General features: G+C 33.7%; 1 protein-coding gene and 1 long non-coding RNA gene across 3 annotated transcripts; both read left to right on the forward strand.

The window, feature by feature from the left end:
- Positions 1-208: 208 nt before the first annotated feature.
- LOC133187768 (uncharacterized) lies at positions 209-2,983 on the forward strand. The gene is made up of 3 exons (XR_009721240.1): positions 209-278; positions 2,035-2,117; positions 2,759-2,983. It is a non-coding gene; the product is annotated as an uncharacterized LOC133187768 (long non-coding RNA).
- Positions 2,984-4,826: 1,843 nt separating this feature from the next.
- On the forward strand, positions 4,827-14,822 carry LOC133187769 (succinate--hydroxymethylglutarate CoA-transferase-like). 2 transcript variants are annotated; one of them, XM_061323169.1, is made up of 14 exons: positions 4,827-4,938; positions 5,055-5,112; positions 5,209-5,282; positions 5,375-5,460; positions 5,859-5,909; positions 6,864-6,984; positions 7,159-7,250; positions 7,437-7,580; positions 8,473-8,568; positions 8,820-8,891; positions 11,218-11,315; positions 12,075-12,177; positions 12,322-12,385; positions 14,606-14,822. In XM_061323169.1, exons 1-14 carry the CDS (start codon positions 4,827-4,829, stop codon positions 14,752-14,754), a joined length of 1,320 nt encoding a protein of 439 aa, XP_061179153.1. In that variant the 3' UTR covers positions 14,755-14,822. The 2 variants fall into 2 exon arrangements, with proteins under 2 accessions (XP_061179153.1, XP_061179154.1); XM_061323170.1 differs by lacking the exon at positions 8,820-8,891.
- Positions 14,823-20,699: the final 5,877 nt, after the last annotated feature.

Genomic DNA, 20,699 nt, shown 5'->3' on the forward strand with positions numbered 1-20,699 from the left:
TGAAAAAAATAGGCCTGATAATTTATTTCATTTCTTTGTTTTCTCGTGAACTATGCATTGTTTAAATTAAAAAAAGATAAACCAATAAATAAAAAGAAGCAGTAATATTCTATCTATGGATTCACTTCTTAAAAATTCTGTGCAGACGGATGCATTATATTCCTAGAATTACCCAATACCAACCAAAGAAAAAAAAAACGGCGACAAGATTATGAGGATACTGGAATTTCCACATGATGTTTGTAAACAAAATTATGACGAAGACCTGCTCTATTTTTGTAAGTAGATCTAGAATTATTGAATTTGTTATTTATTTCATTTAAAGCATGTTAATACATGGCTCATAGATTCCTTTTTTTTTTTGAAGTCTAAAGATCTAGATCATCCTGATCATTGCTGATTCCTCGTTAACTGATGAAACAATCTTATGAATTTCTGTCACTGTAAAGTGTTTGCAGAGCTAGCAGTCGATGGGGTTATTCAGTAGAACATTATACAAGTTAACAAAGTAAATAATCGTCAGAAAATTATACACATCGGAATATTATTCTTTCGTTCGAATTTCCTCAATGACAACGTTGTAGGCTAGTATTCGTTCGTTCGAATATTCTCAATGTGTACACTAGCTGATGATTGTACTTAAAAAATTATACTGTCTTGTCTAAATTTGTCTGTAATTTGCAAGTTACAATTTATAAGTATCTTGATCACAGTCATCAGCATTACTGATTAGAAAATTAATTATCTTCTCTCAGACATGGTTAAAAGTATCCTACTACTGTAGTGTACTACGGATTAACAAACATTGCATGTGTTGCAAGTACTATTTTTTTTTTTTTTTGGTGTCAAGATAAATTTTGAGATACGGGGGGTCAGTGCTTATAGTACATGTCATGATGGACATAATTAATAACCCCCAAAACTCCTACTTATATTGTTTGGAAGTATCCAAATATCAAATTACTAATTCTCTGTTAGAAAATTGGTTGATCCTCTGAAGTTTACATAGGACATGTACCCACATGATTATTGATATAATCAATGTTTGTTTTTTTTTTAATCTCTGAAAAACAGTCTTAAAACTTTGAGTGAAAAATCAATCTTTATACTGCTAAACTCATTTTTTATACCATGAATACATACAAAATGTACTTAGGAATATCATTATTAAGTTATGTTCATGTTCTTTTGAGGGGAAAAAATATACATCATGTAGATGCTTATGTGTAAGTAAATTATAAAAGACAAAAATGCTAGGACTTTTTTATTTTACATATTTATTTGTAAAAATATTTTTTCTATTAATTGGAAATGAAATAAAAAAAAGTTCTAGCTTTATTACTAATAATATGATTTTTTATTAGAATTGATAGGATATTGGATGTTTAAGAAATAAAGACCACATTCTCGTGAATGTTGCAGGATAACCTGCAATGTTAATGTAGACATAGATTTAAATTACACAAGGACTCCCATGCCAATTTCAATAGTCCTCGCCCACTGAAGTCAAACACAAAGGTAGTCGCACGAGATTTACATGCATATTTAGCCTCCTTAGCGTCAGACACAGAGACAGGTGCGCACGAGATTTTCATGCATATTAGGCCTTCTTAGCTCCTGACCTATCGACCTGCCTAATTAACATTCCGATAGAATTATCAAGAAATCAATTCCGCTAACTTTCAAAGAGTTACCACAGAGAAAAAAAAAAAAACAGACATGGAAATATTATGGCATGACATCATGAAAAATTCTCAAGGGCATAAAACTACTATAATACAGATACTGGTAAATGTATGCAGAACATGCACAAAGTTTCATTTATGGTATATTGATAAATAAAAATAATTTATACTTTTATACTTCGACCTCAGTAGGGGTAAATTTTAGTGTCAGTCATTTTGGCTGGATCGAGAAATTTGAGTGATCCATATTCAATTCATTTTCTAATTTTAGTGAAAAATTTAATCCATGCTTTGTTATTATACATGTAATTGGTATTGTATGATTTATTCTATTTTTTTTCTTTAACAGAAAATGAAGGTATAGTAGCTGATATATAGTGTACATGTACCACTTGAAGATTTGTCCCCCTTGTAAATACAAGAAATGCAAAGGTAATTCTTTGTGAAAATAGAGAGAATGAATAATAAAGTTTTTCAAACCATACAACAAAAACTACTTTGAATAATTAGTACGCAACCAACCATTTACAATTTCATTTTGCAGTTTTATTTCTTTAACATTGAAAAAAAATCAAATTTGATATTTTTTTTAGCTCTACTGGTCAGAGACCAGAAGAGCTTATGGGATAGGAAGGTGTCCCTCGTCCATCTGTCTAGCTGTCCGTCTGTCTGTCTGTCCATGGCGTCTAGTTGTCTGTCTGTCTAGCTGTCCATATGTCTGTAATTTTTCAAAACACTACTCCTCCTACAGTTTTATTCTGATTTCAATATAACTTAGACTGCACTAAGGTACATTTCAATGAACGGTGCTGCCATGGTTACTAAAAATAGAAATTTCTGTAAAATTCCTTTAAAACGCTACTCCACCTACAATTTTGGTATGATTTCAATATAATGTGGCACGCAAGTAGACTACACTTAGATACATAATTCTATTTATTGCTGTCTGTTGCAAAGTTTCAAATCCAAGTGTTACTTTTTCTTTGTTATACATATAGACCAGTAGAGCTACAGTCTCATCAGAGACTTCTGGTTTATCCTTTTCATCACACAGCGACTTTCTTTTTTTTCAGTGTACACAGATACATACACATACAAGGAGACATCACCTCATGATCTGTGGATCCATTGAAAACTTTAAGGACAAAACTTTTGATAATTCATTCATGTATAGAGTGTTGACTCGAATATTGAATATCTAATGAATGGAACCAAGAGAATTAATTTAAGAAGTATTATATTGTATATTACTCTTTTTATTCATCTGTCAAATTTCTTAATTAAAAATTAAACTTAAAGGCTTAGATAAGGATTTTTTTTTTCATTATTTTAATTAGAACAAGTTCTTTAATTTATTTTTCTCTTATATAAACGGGCATTTAAGGTCATACGCAACGTAGTTTGCACTTTATTGGGTTCTTCCCTGGAGTTGAAGAGTTCCACTAAATGAAGGACCTGTGTGCAATATTTTTATTGTCTATATATGGATTTGTAAATCTCTTCTAAAACAATTTTGATAAAAAAAAATCTGGAATTTATGTTTTGTAATTTTTGTACATTTTTCTTTGAATAATGCAAAATTGTTCAAACTTTAATATCTTTTCAAAATCCCTGGAAATGCATGCTGATTTTTTGTTTAAAAATATGTTATATGGTACATGTATTATAAGTTTAAATTTAGAATATCTTGAAAAATTATCAGTAGGCAAGGTATCTTGCGTATGTCCTTAAATGTAAAATGAAGGTATGTGTACCTTTATTCAATGAACTAGGGAACTCATGAAGTGTGCATATTTATATAATAGTGTTGTATTTTGCATGCACTATTCTTAAAAAGTAGTCAGGGTTTGACACATGGTGCACAAGCCGGAGGCTTTAGGTATAATGTACAGATAGTTTTAGAGAATAGTAGTTGAGTGATGGAGGCAATTGCAAGAAACTATTTTAGAAGAATTATTTTGTTTATTTTTCATCTTAAGTGTTAGCTGCAGAACTGTAGCTCTCTGAAAAAATATATATTGACAGACGGGAGAGCTACAGTGCCACCCATAGAAAAAACTGTATATTTATTGTGCACTTTTTGTGCGCTGTTTCTCGATTTATTTCTCAGTGTTTTTAAAACTGTCATCTCAAAATATTACTAAACGTGTGTTTCTAACATATTCTTTCACTGTTTCCACAATAAAACATTCCTTATAATTGTTTTTAACAGCCCTCCTGGCCCTGAAATTGAAATCATTGAAAATTTTGCCTATTTATACTGCCATTTTGGTCTTCACGAGAATTCTGTCCAACGCACTTAGTACAAGTGTATACACTGTACTACGAAAGTTATAGAGGAGTAAGGACTTTTTTGAAATGTAGCTTTTTTTTCAATTGAGGTAAGAATTTCGAAGAATTAATTCAGAACTGAGCGCACTTTTTTGTGCGCAATAAATATACAGTTTTTTCAATGGGTGGCACTGTAGACTCTTATTGAACATCATAAGATGTTTCGGATCATAATTTATTATCAGAAAGAGCAAAGCCATGCAATTAGTTATCCGAAGAAACCGAAAACTTAGAGTTATGAAAATTAATAATTATTTCATTTTTTTATCCACAGGCATTTGTGATCGAGAATGGAGAAATATAATTTTCAATTTTAGATGTTTATTCTTTTGAAAAATTGAGTTATCGCATTGAAGAGTTATTCACTTCAAAATTATACTCAATAATTAAAACTCTTTCGCTCTCGTTCAAACCCCTCCCCTTTTTCCTATGAATCAAGTGTGATGATGCCCACAGGGCCCTGCAATGTACAGGAAGAAGAAGAAAATTTACCATCAAAAGTATGATCTTTATAGTCATAATTATGCATTTTGATTCCAATATACTGCTCGATAATATTATTAATCTGAATCTTGTGAGATTTTTGTACTTCGTACACCTTGTCCAAACCGCTTGCTCGAATTTGGGATTTTCTCCCATTAAACAAATACAGTGCTGGTATCAATAGTGTCTTATGTAAATTAATGCTGGCCGTTCCACAGAATGCAGTACACGATTTATATCTCGCAGAGTCCACCATATCTCTCCTTAACAAGACAAGAAAGATAACTCTAAAAATCTATAACGTAGCCTACTATATATATATATGCTATGCTTAGTCGGCAAATCACGTCAACTAAAACTTTAAATATTTGCGTCGAATGTAGAAATCGGATTATTCGGTACCTTAAAGGGAGGAGCATTTCACAAAAATGCACTTCAGGTATGTAACAAATCATTTTTTAACGATACGCATTTCTATTCGCTTTGTAAACTTACAATGACTTATGGAAACCAATTCGAACAAAAATTATTCGACTGTGAACCGTTTGTTTTTAGAAAATACGTCAAAAAGGACTGGGCCACTAAGCGGGTACAGAATACTGGATATGTCAAGGTAGGTTTCTTCTCCTTTTTTATCAATTGTACCCTTTATAATTAAAATACTCTAGGAATAAGGAGAAAGACTTTTAAAAATGTTTGTAATTTGTAGGGTGCTTGCCGGACCTTATTGCACAATGATCCTCGGTGATTTGGGAGCAGAAGTCATTAAAATAGAGCGGCCAGGTACAACTCTGACATAAATAAAAAATCAAAATACAACGTATTCTTCATGTTCATATATACATTATTTTTATCCTAATTATATTGCTCTCCAGGATCAGGGGACGATACTCGGTCGTGGGGCCCGCCATTTAAAGGTTCGGAGTCTGTGTATTTCCTCACAGTCAACAGAAACAAAAAGGTAGCCTGAGTGTGGAATTTAATTATAGAAATGTCTGTATGTAGAATTTTTCAAGCAAATTACATGACCCGGGAAAAAAATCGAGTAATTATGAAAATACTTGTATTCTTTATTTTTTTTTTAATTAAAAGACGTGAAAATAATATTATATTCATAGGAATATGCTATAATTACTTTCATATTAGAATTTAGCAAATGTCACAGCAGTATGATGTATCAGAATGAATACTGTATTTTATTTTTTACTGCTAGAAATGAAGCAAAAAAATATGCTTTAAGTTTTAACAATTTTATCAAAATCGTATCATCTGATCCGCTCTTGGGTCGCTATTCAAGAGGAGCGATTTATCTGAGCGAAACAAAGGATATGGTTTTAATGAGACTGGTGTATTTTACAGAGTGTTGGCGTTGATATAAAATCTAAGAAAGGTCAGGACATTATCAGAAAGGTCAGTTTTTTAACATTGTTTTTTTCTATCGGACATATAAAAAAATTAATTCAAAAAGATTTGATTATTTTTATATCACACCTTGCAATTTCCATGTATGACATGACATGCAATAAAAGGTCATTTAATGCTTTACAGTCACATTATAACTGTGTTTGAAAGTTATTTTCAAATAGACTATAAGTTTGTTTTTGAATGTCACGTTTGCACTATTTTTATTTTATTTATTTATATTTTTTTTTGTAAATGCAATTTGTTGGTAAGGGCTTTAGGGGAAAGGAAAAGAACTGTCAAATGGTGGATATTGACCATTTCAAAATCATTTGCTATACCTTTAAAAATTGGTTCACATATATATATATATATATATATATATATATATATATATATATATATATATATATATATATGTATATATATATATATATATATATATATATATATATATATATATAAATCTATACTCCAAAAAAAGTCTAACATTTCTAATGTTTTGCCGAGCGGTCATAAAAAAATCGATGTTTGACCGCGAAGTGAGATATTGGACCTGTCGATGAGATGTTGGACTGCTTACGTCACACTGTGGGCGGGATCAGCTAAATATCATTTGCATTCGGTCGTTGGTGTTCGACAGTGACGGAGTTGACCGAGGTTAATTCGGTGCGGGTAAAGGAAGTTCACGTTTGGAAACCAGCACGAGATTCATGGATATAATAAAACAAAAATAACTTTAAAGGTATAACAAAATATTTATTGACCGTATTCTCGGGCAAAATGCGTTTGCCTCAGGCAAACAGCTTCAATTGGTTCTTAAGTCCGACAAATACATGTACATGTTGCCCTCGAACCCAGTAAATAAATGTATAATATTTTTCTTATCAATATACAGTGAATACATTAATTTCAACACTTTTTTGTACATGTAAATCCTTACCCATTATTATATTTTATAAGCTCGCCACTAAGTGTGATGTTTTGGTAGAGAACTACATACCTGGAAAGCTGGAAAAATATGGTCTGGGATATCACCAGCTTAAGAATGAGGCGCCTCATCTTATTTATTGCTCCATATCAGGTATCCACATTCTAATTCCAATATTCTCGAATCCCTAAAAATAAAAAAAAAGTTCCTTTAATGTAACATCTATTCAAAACACAAGACTGTTGAAACACGGTGCAACAAGATCTTACCTTCTTAAAATATTTAGATATGCCAAAATCATATGCATTGATTTGTCATTAATGTTAGGTTATGGGCAAACTGGACCATACGCTAAAAGAGCAGGATATGATGTCATAGTATCTGGAGTGGCAGGGTTGATGTACATCACTGGTCCCAAGGTGAAAATACTAATTTCATTTTTAAACCATCAGTTTCTAGAGTAGTCTTTACTACTAATATATCGCTCGTAATTACAATAATTATAACGTCTTCAGAATTTGTTGTCCTAGCGCAAATTGCAGACTTTCAAAATATTGCTGTTGCATCTGTAGTTTTCTTACTCGTTCTTCTCATTTTTCTTTTAGGATGGAGAACCATGTAAAGTAGGTGTTGCTATGACAGACTTATCTACAGGATTATACGCTCATGGCGCCATCATGGCCGCCATCTTACAGCGGCAGAAGACAGGTCAAGGTCAACATATAGACTGCGATTTATTTTCTACTCAGGTTTGTGCCTTGAATTTTGTTTTCAAGAAGCCAAATAGTGTAAAATCTCGAAGCAAATGTTATGGAGTTAGAACTCGAGACAGAAAATATGCAAAGTCATGTACAACCGCTGTTAGCTATTATAATACCCATATTATGGTGGTAAACCAGTCAGGTTAGTTTACAAAGTCAAAGCAATGAAAAAATGTTGTTTTTTTTAAGCATTTTAAATGAGCATTTCTTTACATTTATTGATGTCTTAAATCACTCAATTTTTGCTTAAAAATTAAAAAAAAGAATAATTTATCTGTGCAAGAACTTAATATTCAGTTCATTTATTTTTGCAGCTGATGATCAGATACATCATATATATCATATTATATTTTACAATTTAAAAAAAAGAAATTCTGTTTGCACAGGAGTAAAATGCTAAAAGAGTATGTTTTACAGATTGTTTTTACATTCTTGTATCATTTAAATTAATGTGAATTTGGAGAAAAAAAAATGAATCTATTTCTGTTTTTCTTTTCTTTCAAGCAGTCAAACACAGCAATTTCAGGGGGGCTGAGGGGGGGGGGGTGGGGGGGGGTTAAGCACAATCATACATTTTCTTGGCGGGGGAAGCTATCAACTAGTGAAAAATTTCTCGACAAGCAAAAAAGAGGGGGATGATCATCAGACATTATTATTGAGGGGGCAAAAGTATAAAGTAGCTATGTTTTCTATAGTATTCTATATATCGTCAAAATTATGTGGGGGGGGGGGGGGACGGCCCTCACGTGCCCCCCTACCCCCCGGCCAAATCAATGACACATCATATCATAAAAAATGAGGTAATATTGTGTTTTGCAATCACATTAATCGGCGTTTATGGAGTAAATAACTAAGGAATGTAATTTTTTTCCTATTCAAGGTTGCTTCTTTGATCAACATAGGAGCGAATTATTTAAATGCTGGAATGGAGGCCACGAAGCACGGTACAGCTCACCCAAGCATTGTGCCTTACCAGGTTAGTAAAATGTTTCATTTAGATGTACATTTCTTTCTGTTCCTATTGCAATAATACATTGCATTTCATTTTTTTATTATTAATTTTTTAGTTCTGGAAGTTCATTTATTGTTTATTACTTTCAACTGGTTAAAAAAGATACAATGTATTAACACGTTTTTTATGAAAAATATCAAAAAATGTTTAAAGCTTACTTAAAAATGGTAAAAATTGCCTATACTTTTGTAATACAAACGACTCCACTTTAATAGGCATTCCAAACACAGGATGATTATATTTTGGTTGGAGCAGGAAACGATGGACAGTTTAAAATTCTCTGCAAGGTATAATCTTTTATCCAATGCTTGAATTGTTTGTAAAAATGTTAAAATGAAGGCCCAGCAATTGGTATGAAACACGTCAGCAAAATTACGACCCTATGATAGGTTATATTTGCTAAGAAGTTCATTAAAATGCCCATAGAATATACAAAATGCTCAATTAAGCGAGGAAATTGAAATAGCTGTAACATCAACTAATCTGTCAGTAGCCTGCCTTGGTTTGAAAATTTATCGTACTCAGAGCATGCTCTTGAGTATTGAATCAGTTGGGAGATGTAAAACCCACACGCATGTGTTAGCGGAATATTACTACATAAATAAGGAAAGTTGATGCTGAAAAAGCTGAAGTCATCTTGTTTGTCTTTTATTTTTTTGTTAGTTGGCGCTTATTGCCTATAGTCAGTAAAACATTCAAATATGAAACAGATGTGGAAGACTCTGTGGTGTCTTATTTCGAGTTCAATGGGATAAATGAGTTGGCATTCGAATGGAATTAAGTAACTGATAAAACGTCGTCGATATATCTGAATGTTGAGTTGAAGGCCACAGCAAGTGCTCTCCTCTCATGTGGACGTTTTTTTGAATGAATTTTGTCTCAGGAATATAAAAAAACTGGTCGGCAAATAAATGAGCACAATTAGTGCTCCTCGAACCCCAACAGTTTATTGGAAGATCTGGTCTTAGAGTCAGAGAGATTTTTAACAAAGTAATTTTGTTGATGACTAATCACGATACATGAAAATTCCCGAGTAACATTTTTTTTTGAAGAAACAGTTCTTTGATACCGGTCACGGTAGCATAGTGGTAGGGTGCTCGCTTCGTGAACTGGAGCCCCAGGTTCGATTCTCGTCAAATATAAGACTTAAACATAAGTAGTGACTGTTCCTTCGCCGAGCGCTCGGCACTTTGAAGTGAAAGTCACGGGTCTTTCGGATGAGACCTGAAAAACCGAGGCCCCGTGTCACGGCAGGCGTTGGCACGATAAGAACCCTCACTACTCAATGGCCCTGAGTGTCGAGTATATGTCTAAATTTGAAGCCCTTCACCGGCGTACGACGACGTCTCTATTTGAGAGAAAAATTCTCGAATGGGACGTTAAACAGCATACAATCAATCAATGATATCAAAAAGTCTAGTTTTTATCATGAGGAATGATGGTCGTATAAAGTGTAGAAAAGTCGTGTGTTTTGATGTTACCGACTTTTGAAAAATTGGGGGATTTTTTACTAAAAGTTCTTCGAAGTTTTTGAGAATCTACCTCTGATTTACACCACTTCAAGAGTATGCTGTAGTGCAGTACGTTGAAGATTCTCCTTTACAGCAGTTAATATTTTTGTGAGATGTAAAGATAGGGGCTTACAATTGGTGGAGCATATACTGGATCCGGCAATATCTTTGTTTGCAAGGAATTATATGAAGATAAGGAATCCAGTATAGGTAGGGTAGATTGAAGTCACCTTTGCTGACTGGAATGTTTAAAGTATTAAAACAGTGAAGTATGGTTTCGAAGAAAGTGAACTGTGAGTATAAGTTGAATTTCCAGACGTGCAATATAGAATTAAAATCAGTTCTTCTAAAATACAGTTATGATAATGAACCTTACAAAAAATAGCGATATTATCATAAGTCGTGTCTGTTGGAATCGAAACATATTGTTCATGTCGTCTTTCTAATTCTTTCATCGCCTCCGATTTAGTGAAAACGTAAGAATAATTGGTTCTCATATTGCCTTTTAACTTTCAAAAACGACTCTATTTCTAAAAATACTAATCCATTCTGACAAAATGTTCAAGTCCTCTTCATATTTAACACAACATTTGACATAATTTTCGACAGAGTTCATAAAAGAAATAAAGTTCTCTCGCCAATTAAAAGATCAGGGCTTGTTGTATTTAGGAACTATTTAGGATTATTACTTTTAGGTCGTCATTTTCAGCTATATAAACATCACCAGTAATGACGTGTCTAGGGGGACTGTAGTTGAAAGAAGAGGGAGAGCAAGACCACTAAAGATGATTATATTTTAATAATGCTCAATATCGTAGGCACTGTAAGGTGTGCTTGTAATGGAAAAGTTTGGTAGCAACAGTTTGGTTATATCTGTAGGATATGTAGGGTGGTGACTTCAACTTAAGCTTGAAATATGGTGAAATGCAAAACTGATTTTTTTTATTATTAAGAAAGCCAATGATATACACAGCATCTATATCCTTAGTTGGCAAATTTAAGATTAAGGAACCGACGGGTTGAATCAGAATTATGATCTTAAAGAGCCTGTGCTGGTCAACATCTATAATCACATACACTAGCTTGTATTCTATGTTGACAGATTTTAGATTTGGATTATTTACACCAAGATAATAAATTTTCTACTAACAAAGCCAGAGTGGCCAATAGGGAGGAACTGCTGGATATACTGAAAAAGAAGTAAGTTACCATGTCTATATAACTGCAAAAGAAGTAGTTATTATACCTCCGTTCCCAAAGAGAGGGGGTTTACTGTTTAACCCTTGTGTGTTTGTCTGTGTGTCCGTGTGTCCTGTGCCCTTGTGTCTGTCCGTAACAAAATTTCTTGACAGTTTTCTCAGCAACTACTCATCACAGATACTTGAAATTTTAGCACATTCTTTGTTTTGGCATGCCATATGGTGGGATTCATTTTTGTTCGAATCCGATGTCAACTTCCTGTTTACCCGTGCGTCTGTTTACCCGTGCGTCTGTCCGAACCAAATTCCTGTCACAGTTTTCTCGGCAACTTCTCAGCGCAGATACCCGGTACTTGAAATTTTAGCACAGTCTTTGTTTAGGCATGCCAAATGGTGGGATTAATTTTTGTATGAATTCGCTGTCAACATGAGAGTGTATATTCACATCACAGCGGGGTTATTACTAGTGAGCATTCGCTCATGGACTTCTTGTTTATCATTATTACTGAAAAAGAACTAAGTTAACATGTCTATTACTAACGAAGTAGTTTATCATGTCTATTATTGAAAAGAAGTTAGTTTACATGTCTTTTACTATTGTTTAAGATGTGACAAAGATCTTTTGAGTTGTACAGCATGATATTGTGTGCATCACTGGTTTATGAACTATAAACTCTCGATTTTTTTTGTATTTTTTAATGTAGAAAATTTCAATTTTGTTCAAATCTGAAATTAAAAAAAATGCACAAAACGATTTTAGATTTAATTCCAATACAACACAGTACTGGCTTAATTTGTTGGAAAATTCAGGAATTCCATACGGCCCAATCAATAACATGGCGGCTGTTTTCAACGATCCTCAGGTATCAACTAAAAATCAACTAAAAATAGATTAGAAAAAGTCACATTTCCATCAAATTGGCTTTTTTTATGGGCCAGTAAAGGGTCCTATTTTTTAAATAGCAAAACCGCATGAAGTAAAAATCTAAAACATATTGTAATTACAGACTTTACATAACAATATGATACAAGAGATACATCACCCCACAGCTGCTGATGTACGCCTTCCAGGTAGGATGTGTACTTTTTATGCCCCCGGATCGAAAGATCCCGGGGGTATATTGTTTTTTGTCATGTCTGTCTGTTTGTCTGTCTGTCTGTTGTCAACTTTAACCTTGCCCATAACTTTTGATTGGTTGGAGCTATGACTTTCATATTTCACATATTTATTCCTTGTGACAAGACCTTTCTTTGGGTACCATCATATTTGACCTTTTGACCTTGCCTTGGAGTTTGACCCACTTTTGCAAAATTTTATGAGACTTTAACCTTGGCCATAACTTCTGAACAGTTGGTGCTTGGAGTTTCAAACTTCACATGTGTATTCTTTGTGACAAGACCTTCCTCTGGATACCAACCACTTTGATCCTTTGACCTTGGCATAGGAGTTTGACCTACTTTTGAAAAACTTTAACCTTGGTCACAACTTTTGAATGGTTGGTGCTAGGACTTTCATACTTCACATATGTAATCCTTGTGACAAGATCTTCCTTTGGATACTAACCACTTTGACCTTGACCTTGACGTTTGACTTTTATTTAAAAAACTTTAACCTTCGCCATAACTTTTGAACAGTTGCAGCTAGGTCTTTCAAATTTCACAGGTATATTCCTCGAGACAAGACCTTTCTTTGGGTATCAACATTTTTTATCTTTTGGCCTGGATTTTGACTTGTATTTGAGAAACTTAAACCTTCGCCATAAGCTGCCATACGGGGGCATCAGTGTTTCACAAACACATCTTGTTTATTTATTTATTTTTATGAAAGCAGAAAGGCATTTTATTGACTTTATAAAACTTAAGATATCTTTCTCTTTAGGCATTTTATTGACTTTATAAAACTTAAGATATCTTTCTCTTTAAATATATTAAAGCTGCTTGAGAAAAACTTTGCAGTTGGTAATTCAAAAATCAATTTGGCAAATGGGGTGAAACAAATCAAAAATCACATTTGTGTTGACATATTTTAAAATAAAACCCACCCCCATTCGCATTCATTATATATTTTTAATATACATGTAGTACAACTGTATCAGATGAACTCTATTATTTCGTCAAAAGAATAATGATAATACTATAGAATCCTCAAATTAATGTACAGCGTATAGTTGATTCAATATGTTCCATTCCCCTCCCTTTTACATTTTGCGTGCTTACTTCACAAAGCAATTTTCAAAACGCTGTGCGAAAATTTACCCATACCTTAATATTTTTTATGCCCCCGGATCGAAAGATCCCGGGGGTATATTGTTTTTGTCCTGTCTGTCTGTTTGTCTGTTTATCTGTTTGTCTGTTTATCTGTTTGTCTGTTTGTCTGTCTGTCAGTTGTCAACTTTAACCTTGCCCATAACTTTTGATTGGTTGGAGCTATGACTTTCATATTTCACATATTTATTCCTTGTGACAAGACCTTTCTTTGGGTACCATCATATTTGACCTCTTGACCTTGCCTTGGAGTTTGACCCACTTTTGCAAAATTTATGAGACTTTAACCTTGGCCATAACTTCTGAACAGTTGGTGCTTGGGCTTTCATACTTCAAATATATAATCCTTGTGACAAGACCTTCCTTTGGATACCAACCACTTTGACCTATTGACCTTGACCTAGGAGTTTGACTTACTTTTGAAAAACTTTAACCTTGGCCATAACTTTTGAATGGTTGATGCTAGGGCTTTCATACTTCACATATGTAATCCTTGTGACATCACCTTCCTTTGAATACCAACCACTTTGACCTATTGACCTTGACCTAGGAGTTTGACCTACTTTTGAAAAACTTTAACCTTGGCCATAATTTTTAAATGGTTGGTGCTAGGGCTTTCATACTTCACATATGTAATCCTTGTGACAAGACCTTCCTTTGGATACCAACCACTTTGACCCTTTGACCTTGACATAGGAGTTTGACCTACTTTCGAAAAACTTTAACCTTGGCCATAACTTTTGAATGGTTGGTGCTAGGGCTTTCATACTTAACATATGTAATCCTTGTGACAAGACCTTCCTTTCGATACCAACAACTTTGACCTTGACCTTGATGTTTTACTTTCTTTTAAAAAACTTTAACCTTCGCCATAACTTTTGAACAGTTGCAGCTAGGGCTTTCAAATTTAACATTTTTTTATCTTTTGGCCTGGATTTTGACTTGCATTTGAGAAGCTGTAACCTTCGCCATAAGCTGCCATACGGGGGCATCAGTGTTTCACAGACACATCTTGTCTTATTTTAGGACCGCCTGTTCGATTCAGTGAATTCCCGAGACCAGTTCCGACAGCGCCACCTACACTAGGAGAACATACAGATCACGTGATAAAGGACTTGTTACAATTAGGGTCGGATGAAATAGATCAACTTAGAAAAGAAGGTGTTATACAATGAGAAATTTTTTGTTTTCTGTAACGCAATTTTATATCTTTTTAGATATTAAAAAGACATTTAGTCATGTATCCTGACATTTTTTATCTTGTGCCGAACTAATTGCACCTAAGATTTTTAAAATAGTAAATGACTTATATGTGTAATAGGAAGAATTGCTTCAATAAAGTGAATGTAAACCTTGAGCTAACTTGTTCTTGATGTTAGCAAGTGTGGATTATCTTCTGCTCCCACCCTTCAGTTATTTAAAATTTACAACATAAGAAGTCAAGCCACAAATGAAATGAGTACATGTAGTCATTCTGACGCCAGAACAACGAATCACAAGATGATACAATAACGTAAAACGTTACATTCCTTTAAAATGCCACTTTTCGTTTAGTTTGGAATTGATTTTAATGATATATAGTACATAGTAAAACTACATCAATAATATAGTCATACAAATGAACATGTATATTTCACCAGAACTACAAAGGAAAAAAGTTCTCATACATGAAAGTATATTCATTGTGGCAACACAGTTCATCGAAAAAAATCTTTTCATAAAACTATTTAGCTATCAAATGTTATACAAATTAGAAAAAAATGAGTAATAAAGAAAAGAATGAGGGTGAAGTGTTTCAAAATAGATGGAAACAAAAAGAACAGATAACGGACAGTTTGATTTGAGCTCACTTGGACCGAATTTTCATTTGATCTTTTTTGATTACATGTCGTCTGTCTGTTTGTCTGGCCGTGCACTTGGGCTGTGGTGGGCTAAAAATTCCAACGAAGGGGAGGGGAAACTTATACAACAGATGCAGATTTATTCAAGATTAGTTTTTCATAATCACATACAGCAAATTGGTATAAGATCAATTTTTCATTTTCACTATTTCAGTATTAGTACAACTTAATCAATTTACCAATTTTTAAATCATATAGTCTGTAAATTTGCATATTTTTATGCCCCGTATCGAAGATTCGGGGGTATATAGTTTTTGCCCTGTCCGCCCGTCTGTCTGTATGTTTGTCCGCAAAAACTTAAACATTGCTTATAACTTTTGATTGGTTGGAGCTATAGCTTTCATATTTCACAAGTGTATTCCTTGTGACAAGACCTTTCTTTGGGTACCATCATATTTGACTTTAACTTCAACCTTGGTCATAACTTTTGAACAGTTGGTGATAGGGCTTTCATACTTCACATGTGTAATCCTTGTGACAGGACCTTCCTCTGGAGACAACTTTCAACCTTTGACCTTTACCTAGTAGTTTGACCTACTTTCGAAAAATTTTAATCTTGGCCATATCTTCATACTTCACATGTACATGTGTAATCCTTGTGACAAGACCTTCCTTTGGATACAAATAACTTTGATCCTTTGACTTTGACCTTGGAATTTGACCTACTTTTGGAAAACTTTAACCTTGGCTATAACTTTTGAACAGTTGGTGCTGGAACTTTCATTTTTCACATTTGTAATCCTTGTGACAAGACCTTCCTCTGGAGAGCAACAATTATAGCCCATTGACCTTGACCTTGGAGTTTAACCTACTTTTGGAAAACTTTAACCTTGGCAATTACTTTTGAACAGTTGGTGCTAAGGCTTTCATACTTAATATATCTAATCCTTGTGACAAGACCTTACTTTGGATACCAACAACTTTGACCCTTTGACCTTGGAGTTTGACCTACTTTTGGAAAAACTTTAACCTTGGCCATATCTTTTGATCGGTTGTGCTAAGATTTTCATACTTCACATGTGTATTTCTTGTGAGAAGGCCTTTCCTTGAGCTCCATTAATTTTTACCATTTAACCTTGACCTTAATGTTTGACTTACTATTGAAAAACTTGAACATTTTTCATATCTTTTCAATAGTTGCTGCTAGGGCTTTCATATTTCACAGGTATATTCCTCGGTCCAAGACCTTACTTTGGGTACCAACATATTTGATTTGCATCACATGTGAGAAAGTTTAACCTTCGCTATTAGTTGCCATACGGGGGCATCAGTGTTTCACAAACACATCTTGTTTTCAATGTTACAAAGTAAAAAAGTCTTTTGAATTATGTAAAAACTAATAACTCAAGTGATGAATTTCTCTAGAAAATCCCAAATGCATTAAATAAATTTCAAAATCATCAAGATATCATGCACTACACGAGCTTGTTCGTAATGAACTACTTAAAAGAATGAATTTTAATAGTTACACAAGTTACATTTTATAATCTGAGTTTGGGAACGTTACATGTATAAACCATGAAGCAATTTTTTTTAAGAATACCCCCCCCCCCCCCCGTCTCTACGTGATTGTGCATAGTTGAATAATCAACTCCTATTCTTCTGTAATGACAGGTTCTTCATTATAATGAGTTTCCTACATTTCAATGGAAATACAGAAGTAATTTCCCTTCTTTGTATATGGATTCTCCAATTTAAACCTCAGATCTCATGAAAAGAAGGAAAATGAGGATATACATGTACGTGTAATAGATCAATCAGTAAATTATTCAATCGGTACAAAAATCAATTAGATATTCTGTCTATACTTCGATTTCCTTACCCTGTTACCTACTTATGTAAAAAAAAAAAAACCAGTAAAGCCTTTATGAAATATATGGAGATAACGAACAGTATTCAAGCTCAAAAGTCCTTTAAACATTACAAAATAGTAGCTGCAGAACTGTAGCTCTCTGCTTGAGAAAATTCGGACAGACAAAGCAGAGAGCTACAGATCCAAGCGTTGTAAAAACCTTCGATTTACGCCGCCGCATTTTTGTCGCTCGCTTCGGCTATTATTTCCTGTATTTAATGCTTTCCCCTGCTTTAAAAGTGGTATCCAATAATTATTCATATATTTTACTCCTATTCCTGACATATTCATTACCGTCTTCCTTGGAAGACGGTATACAGAGTTGAAGTATTTTACAGTCTTTGGACTTTGCACTTCCTCTCTTTTGTGATTGGTAGAAAATACATGAAGTGAAAATTTTCAATTATTTCATTGGTTAAATTGCTGTTCACGGCAAGGGAGATAATTTTCTGGTGATCTGATTTTCGTACGACTTAACAATTTTTCTAGATTTTCAATCTTTAAAAAAATCGACAAAAGGAACAAAAATTGCAATAAACGAAACTGTCACTTTAATTTTTTTATAGCAACTATTAAAAAAGAGTTTTTTTCTAACATTTTAATGGTTAACAGAAATTGAGTGCAAACATTAAAATTGATATTAATCTTTTTTTTGTCTTACTTGTTTTTGAACTGTCTTTTCTACGGTAGGGCGTCGACCATTTGATTCTGAAAGGGAGGGGGGGGGGCTGGCAAAAAAATTCGAGTCAAATTATTTATTTTCATGCGAGTCAAGGAGAGATTATCTATTTTCAAGTAATCAAGAACAGATCGTTAATTTTCTTTTTCACCGAAAAAAAATTGTCTGTGATAAATTTGTTGACGAAATACAAAGCCAAGAACAACTAAAAAATAATACGGCCTGATAGATGAATGTCAGTGTACTGTTTAAGGTTGTTGCTAAAGGCGGCAAGCTTTTGAAAAAAAGCTATATTTGTTATAATTGTAAACTCTACAGTGTATAGGCACGTGCTGTTTTAGAATTCACGTGGTACAAATAAACAGATCTAAGATTGCTCCAGTTCGTACGACCCTTGTTTTTCCGGCAGATTCTAATTTTGTATGAGGAGAGAATATTTATGTTTCTCAAACTACTTACATCAACTTTATATCTTATTTCTTAATTATATATTGGGTAAATTTGAATTGAAAAAGCACACGTTTTGCAGCCGTACTGTCGCTTTAAATCTCGCATTGAACGGCTGAGGGGCAATATGAAAACAATTTTTCTTCAATAATTCAGAAGTGGGAAAAGAACAATATAGATTATACTATCAATATATCCCGGTCCCAGCTGACAAAGCAGGTAACAACATTTTTGTAAGGTCATTATTTTAATTGTATTTAAGAGGAACTTGGATTTTATTGTAATACAACTTATATGCAGTTCCCTTTCTAATCAAATCTAATTGAATTTGAATTACCTTACCTATACTGGATTCCTAAACTACCTCAAAATTCTTACCAAGATACATAACGAGTTCCAGTAATTATATAAATGTTATACCAAGCCTATTTTTTTACTCCTCGCCAAATTATTAACAACAGTGCAGAAGGAGAAACTTCAGGAGTACTGTACAACAACACATTCGAAGGATGTTAACCAGATGCGGATACTCAAAAACTCCAAGGAACCTTTAGAAACTTTGAAATCAAAATCAATAACATGAAATTGTATGACTCTTCAACACTTTATACAATCATTTCATTCCATAAATTTAAGTCCAGGCTTTTTGATATCATAGAAAGCTGTTGTTGTTTTTTTTCTCTCAATAAAAATGGAACTCGAAGTTTACATACCCTACCATTGGTCATCTGCAAAATTATTTATTTAAAAAACATTCTGATTGTACACACCAGTACAGTAAAACACACTTAGAGCAACACTCCTTTAATGAATTGACGCTTACAGCAAAGTGATTTTCATACCCCGTAGCTTTATATTGTGATTGTTTGTGTATTGTTTAACGCCCCTCGAGAAATTTTCACTCATATGGAGACGCCACTTATATTGTGAATTTAACGGATATAACAAATTACGTTTATAACGAAACACAATCGTCCGTCCCTGAACTTTGACATTTTGACTTTGAACTTGGAGTTTGACCTACGTTTGAACCTTGGTCATAACTTTTGAACGGTTGGTGCTAGGTCTTTCATATTTAATATATCTATTTCTTGTGACAAGACCTTCCTTCGGATACCAACCACTTTGACCCTTTGACCTTGATCTAGAAGTTTGACCTACTTTTGAAAAAACTTTAACCTTGGATATATAACTTTCGAACGATTGGCACTAGGCCTTTCATACTTCACATATTTAATCCTTATGACAAGACCTTCCTTTGCATACCGACCACTTTGACCCTTTGACCTTGACCTAGGAGTTTGACCTACTTTTTGAAAAACTTTAACCTTGGCCATAACTTTTCAATGGTTGGTGCCATGGCTTTCATACTTCACATATGTAATCCTTGTGACAAGACCTTCCTTTGGATACCAACCTCTTTGACCTTGACATAGGAGTTCGACCTACTTTTGAAAAACTTTAATCTTGGCCATAACTTTTGAATGGTTGATGCTACGGCTTTCATGCTTCACATGTGCATTCCTTGGGACAAGACTTTCCTTTGGATACCAACAATTTTGGCAGTTTGGCCTAGAGTTTGGCCTACTTTTTAAAAAAACTTTAACCTTGGCCATAACATGTGAAAGTTTGCTTCTAGGGCTTTCACATTTCACGAACATGTGTATCACTTGTTACAAGACCTTCCCTTGGGGCCCCATTTGATCTTGACTTTGACCTTTTACTTACTTTTGAAAATAATTTAACCTTCGCCATAACTTTTGAACAGTAGGAGCTAGGGCTTTCATATTTCACAGGTATATTCCTCGAGACAAGACCTTTCTTTGGGTACCGACATTTTGATCTATTGACCTGGAGTATGACTTGCATTTGAGAAACTGAAACCTTCGCCATAAGCTGCCGTACGGGGGCATCAGTGTTTCACAAACACATCTTGTTTTATTATGTTCATCGCAAGGAAATATCATACTTTACAAATCAAGAAATAAATCAAGCAAATTAAATGCCCATCATTTAAGTCTTTATTTATGTGATACTGCATGCAGTATTAAGTGTGGATAAAGAAGTGAGGATATATCTGCATAATCATATCAATTGATTATGTACCACTAATCATTGTCAACCCTAACACTTTATTGTTATATCTCTTCTTGTATTCCTGTGTTTGTTGTTATACTTTCGACTCACACGATGTGGCTGACCGTCTGATATCAATTTTTAAAAATTAAAAATCAACACTTT

Source organism: Saccostrea echinata, unplaced genomic scaffold, assembly GCF_033153115.1.
Source record: "Saccostrea echinata isolate AGI-Se365-2 ecotype Australia unplaced genomic scaffold, CSIRO_AGI_Sech_v1 ptg000015l, whole genome shotgun sequence".
Classification (NCBI taxonomy): Eukaryota; Metazoa; Mollusca; class Bivalvia; order Ostreida; family Ostreidae; genus Saccostrea; species Saccostrea echinata.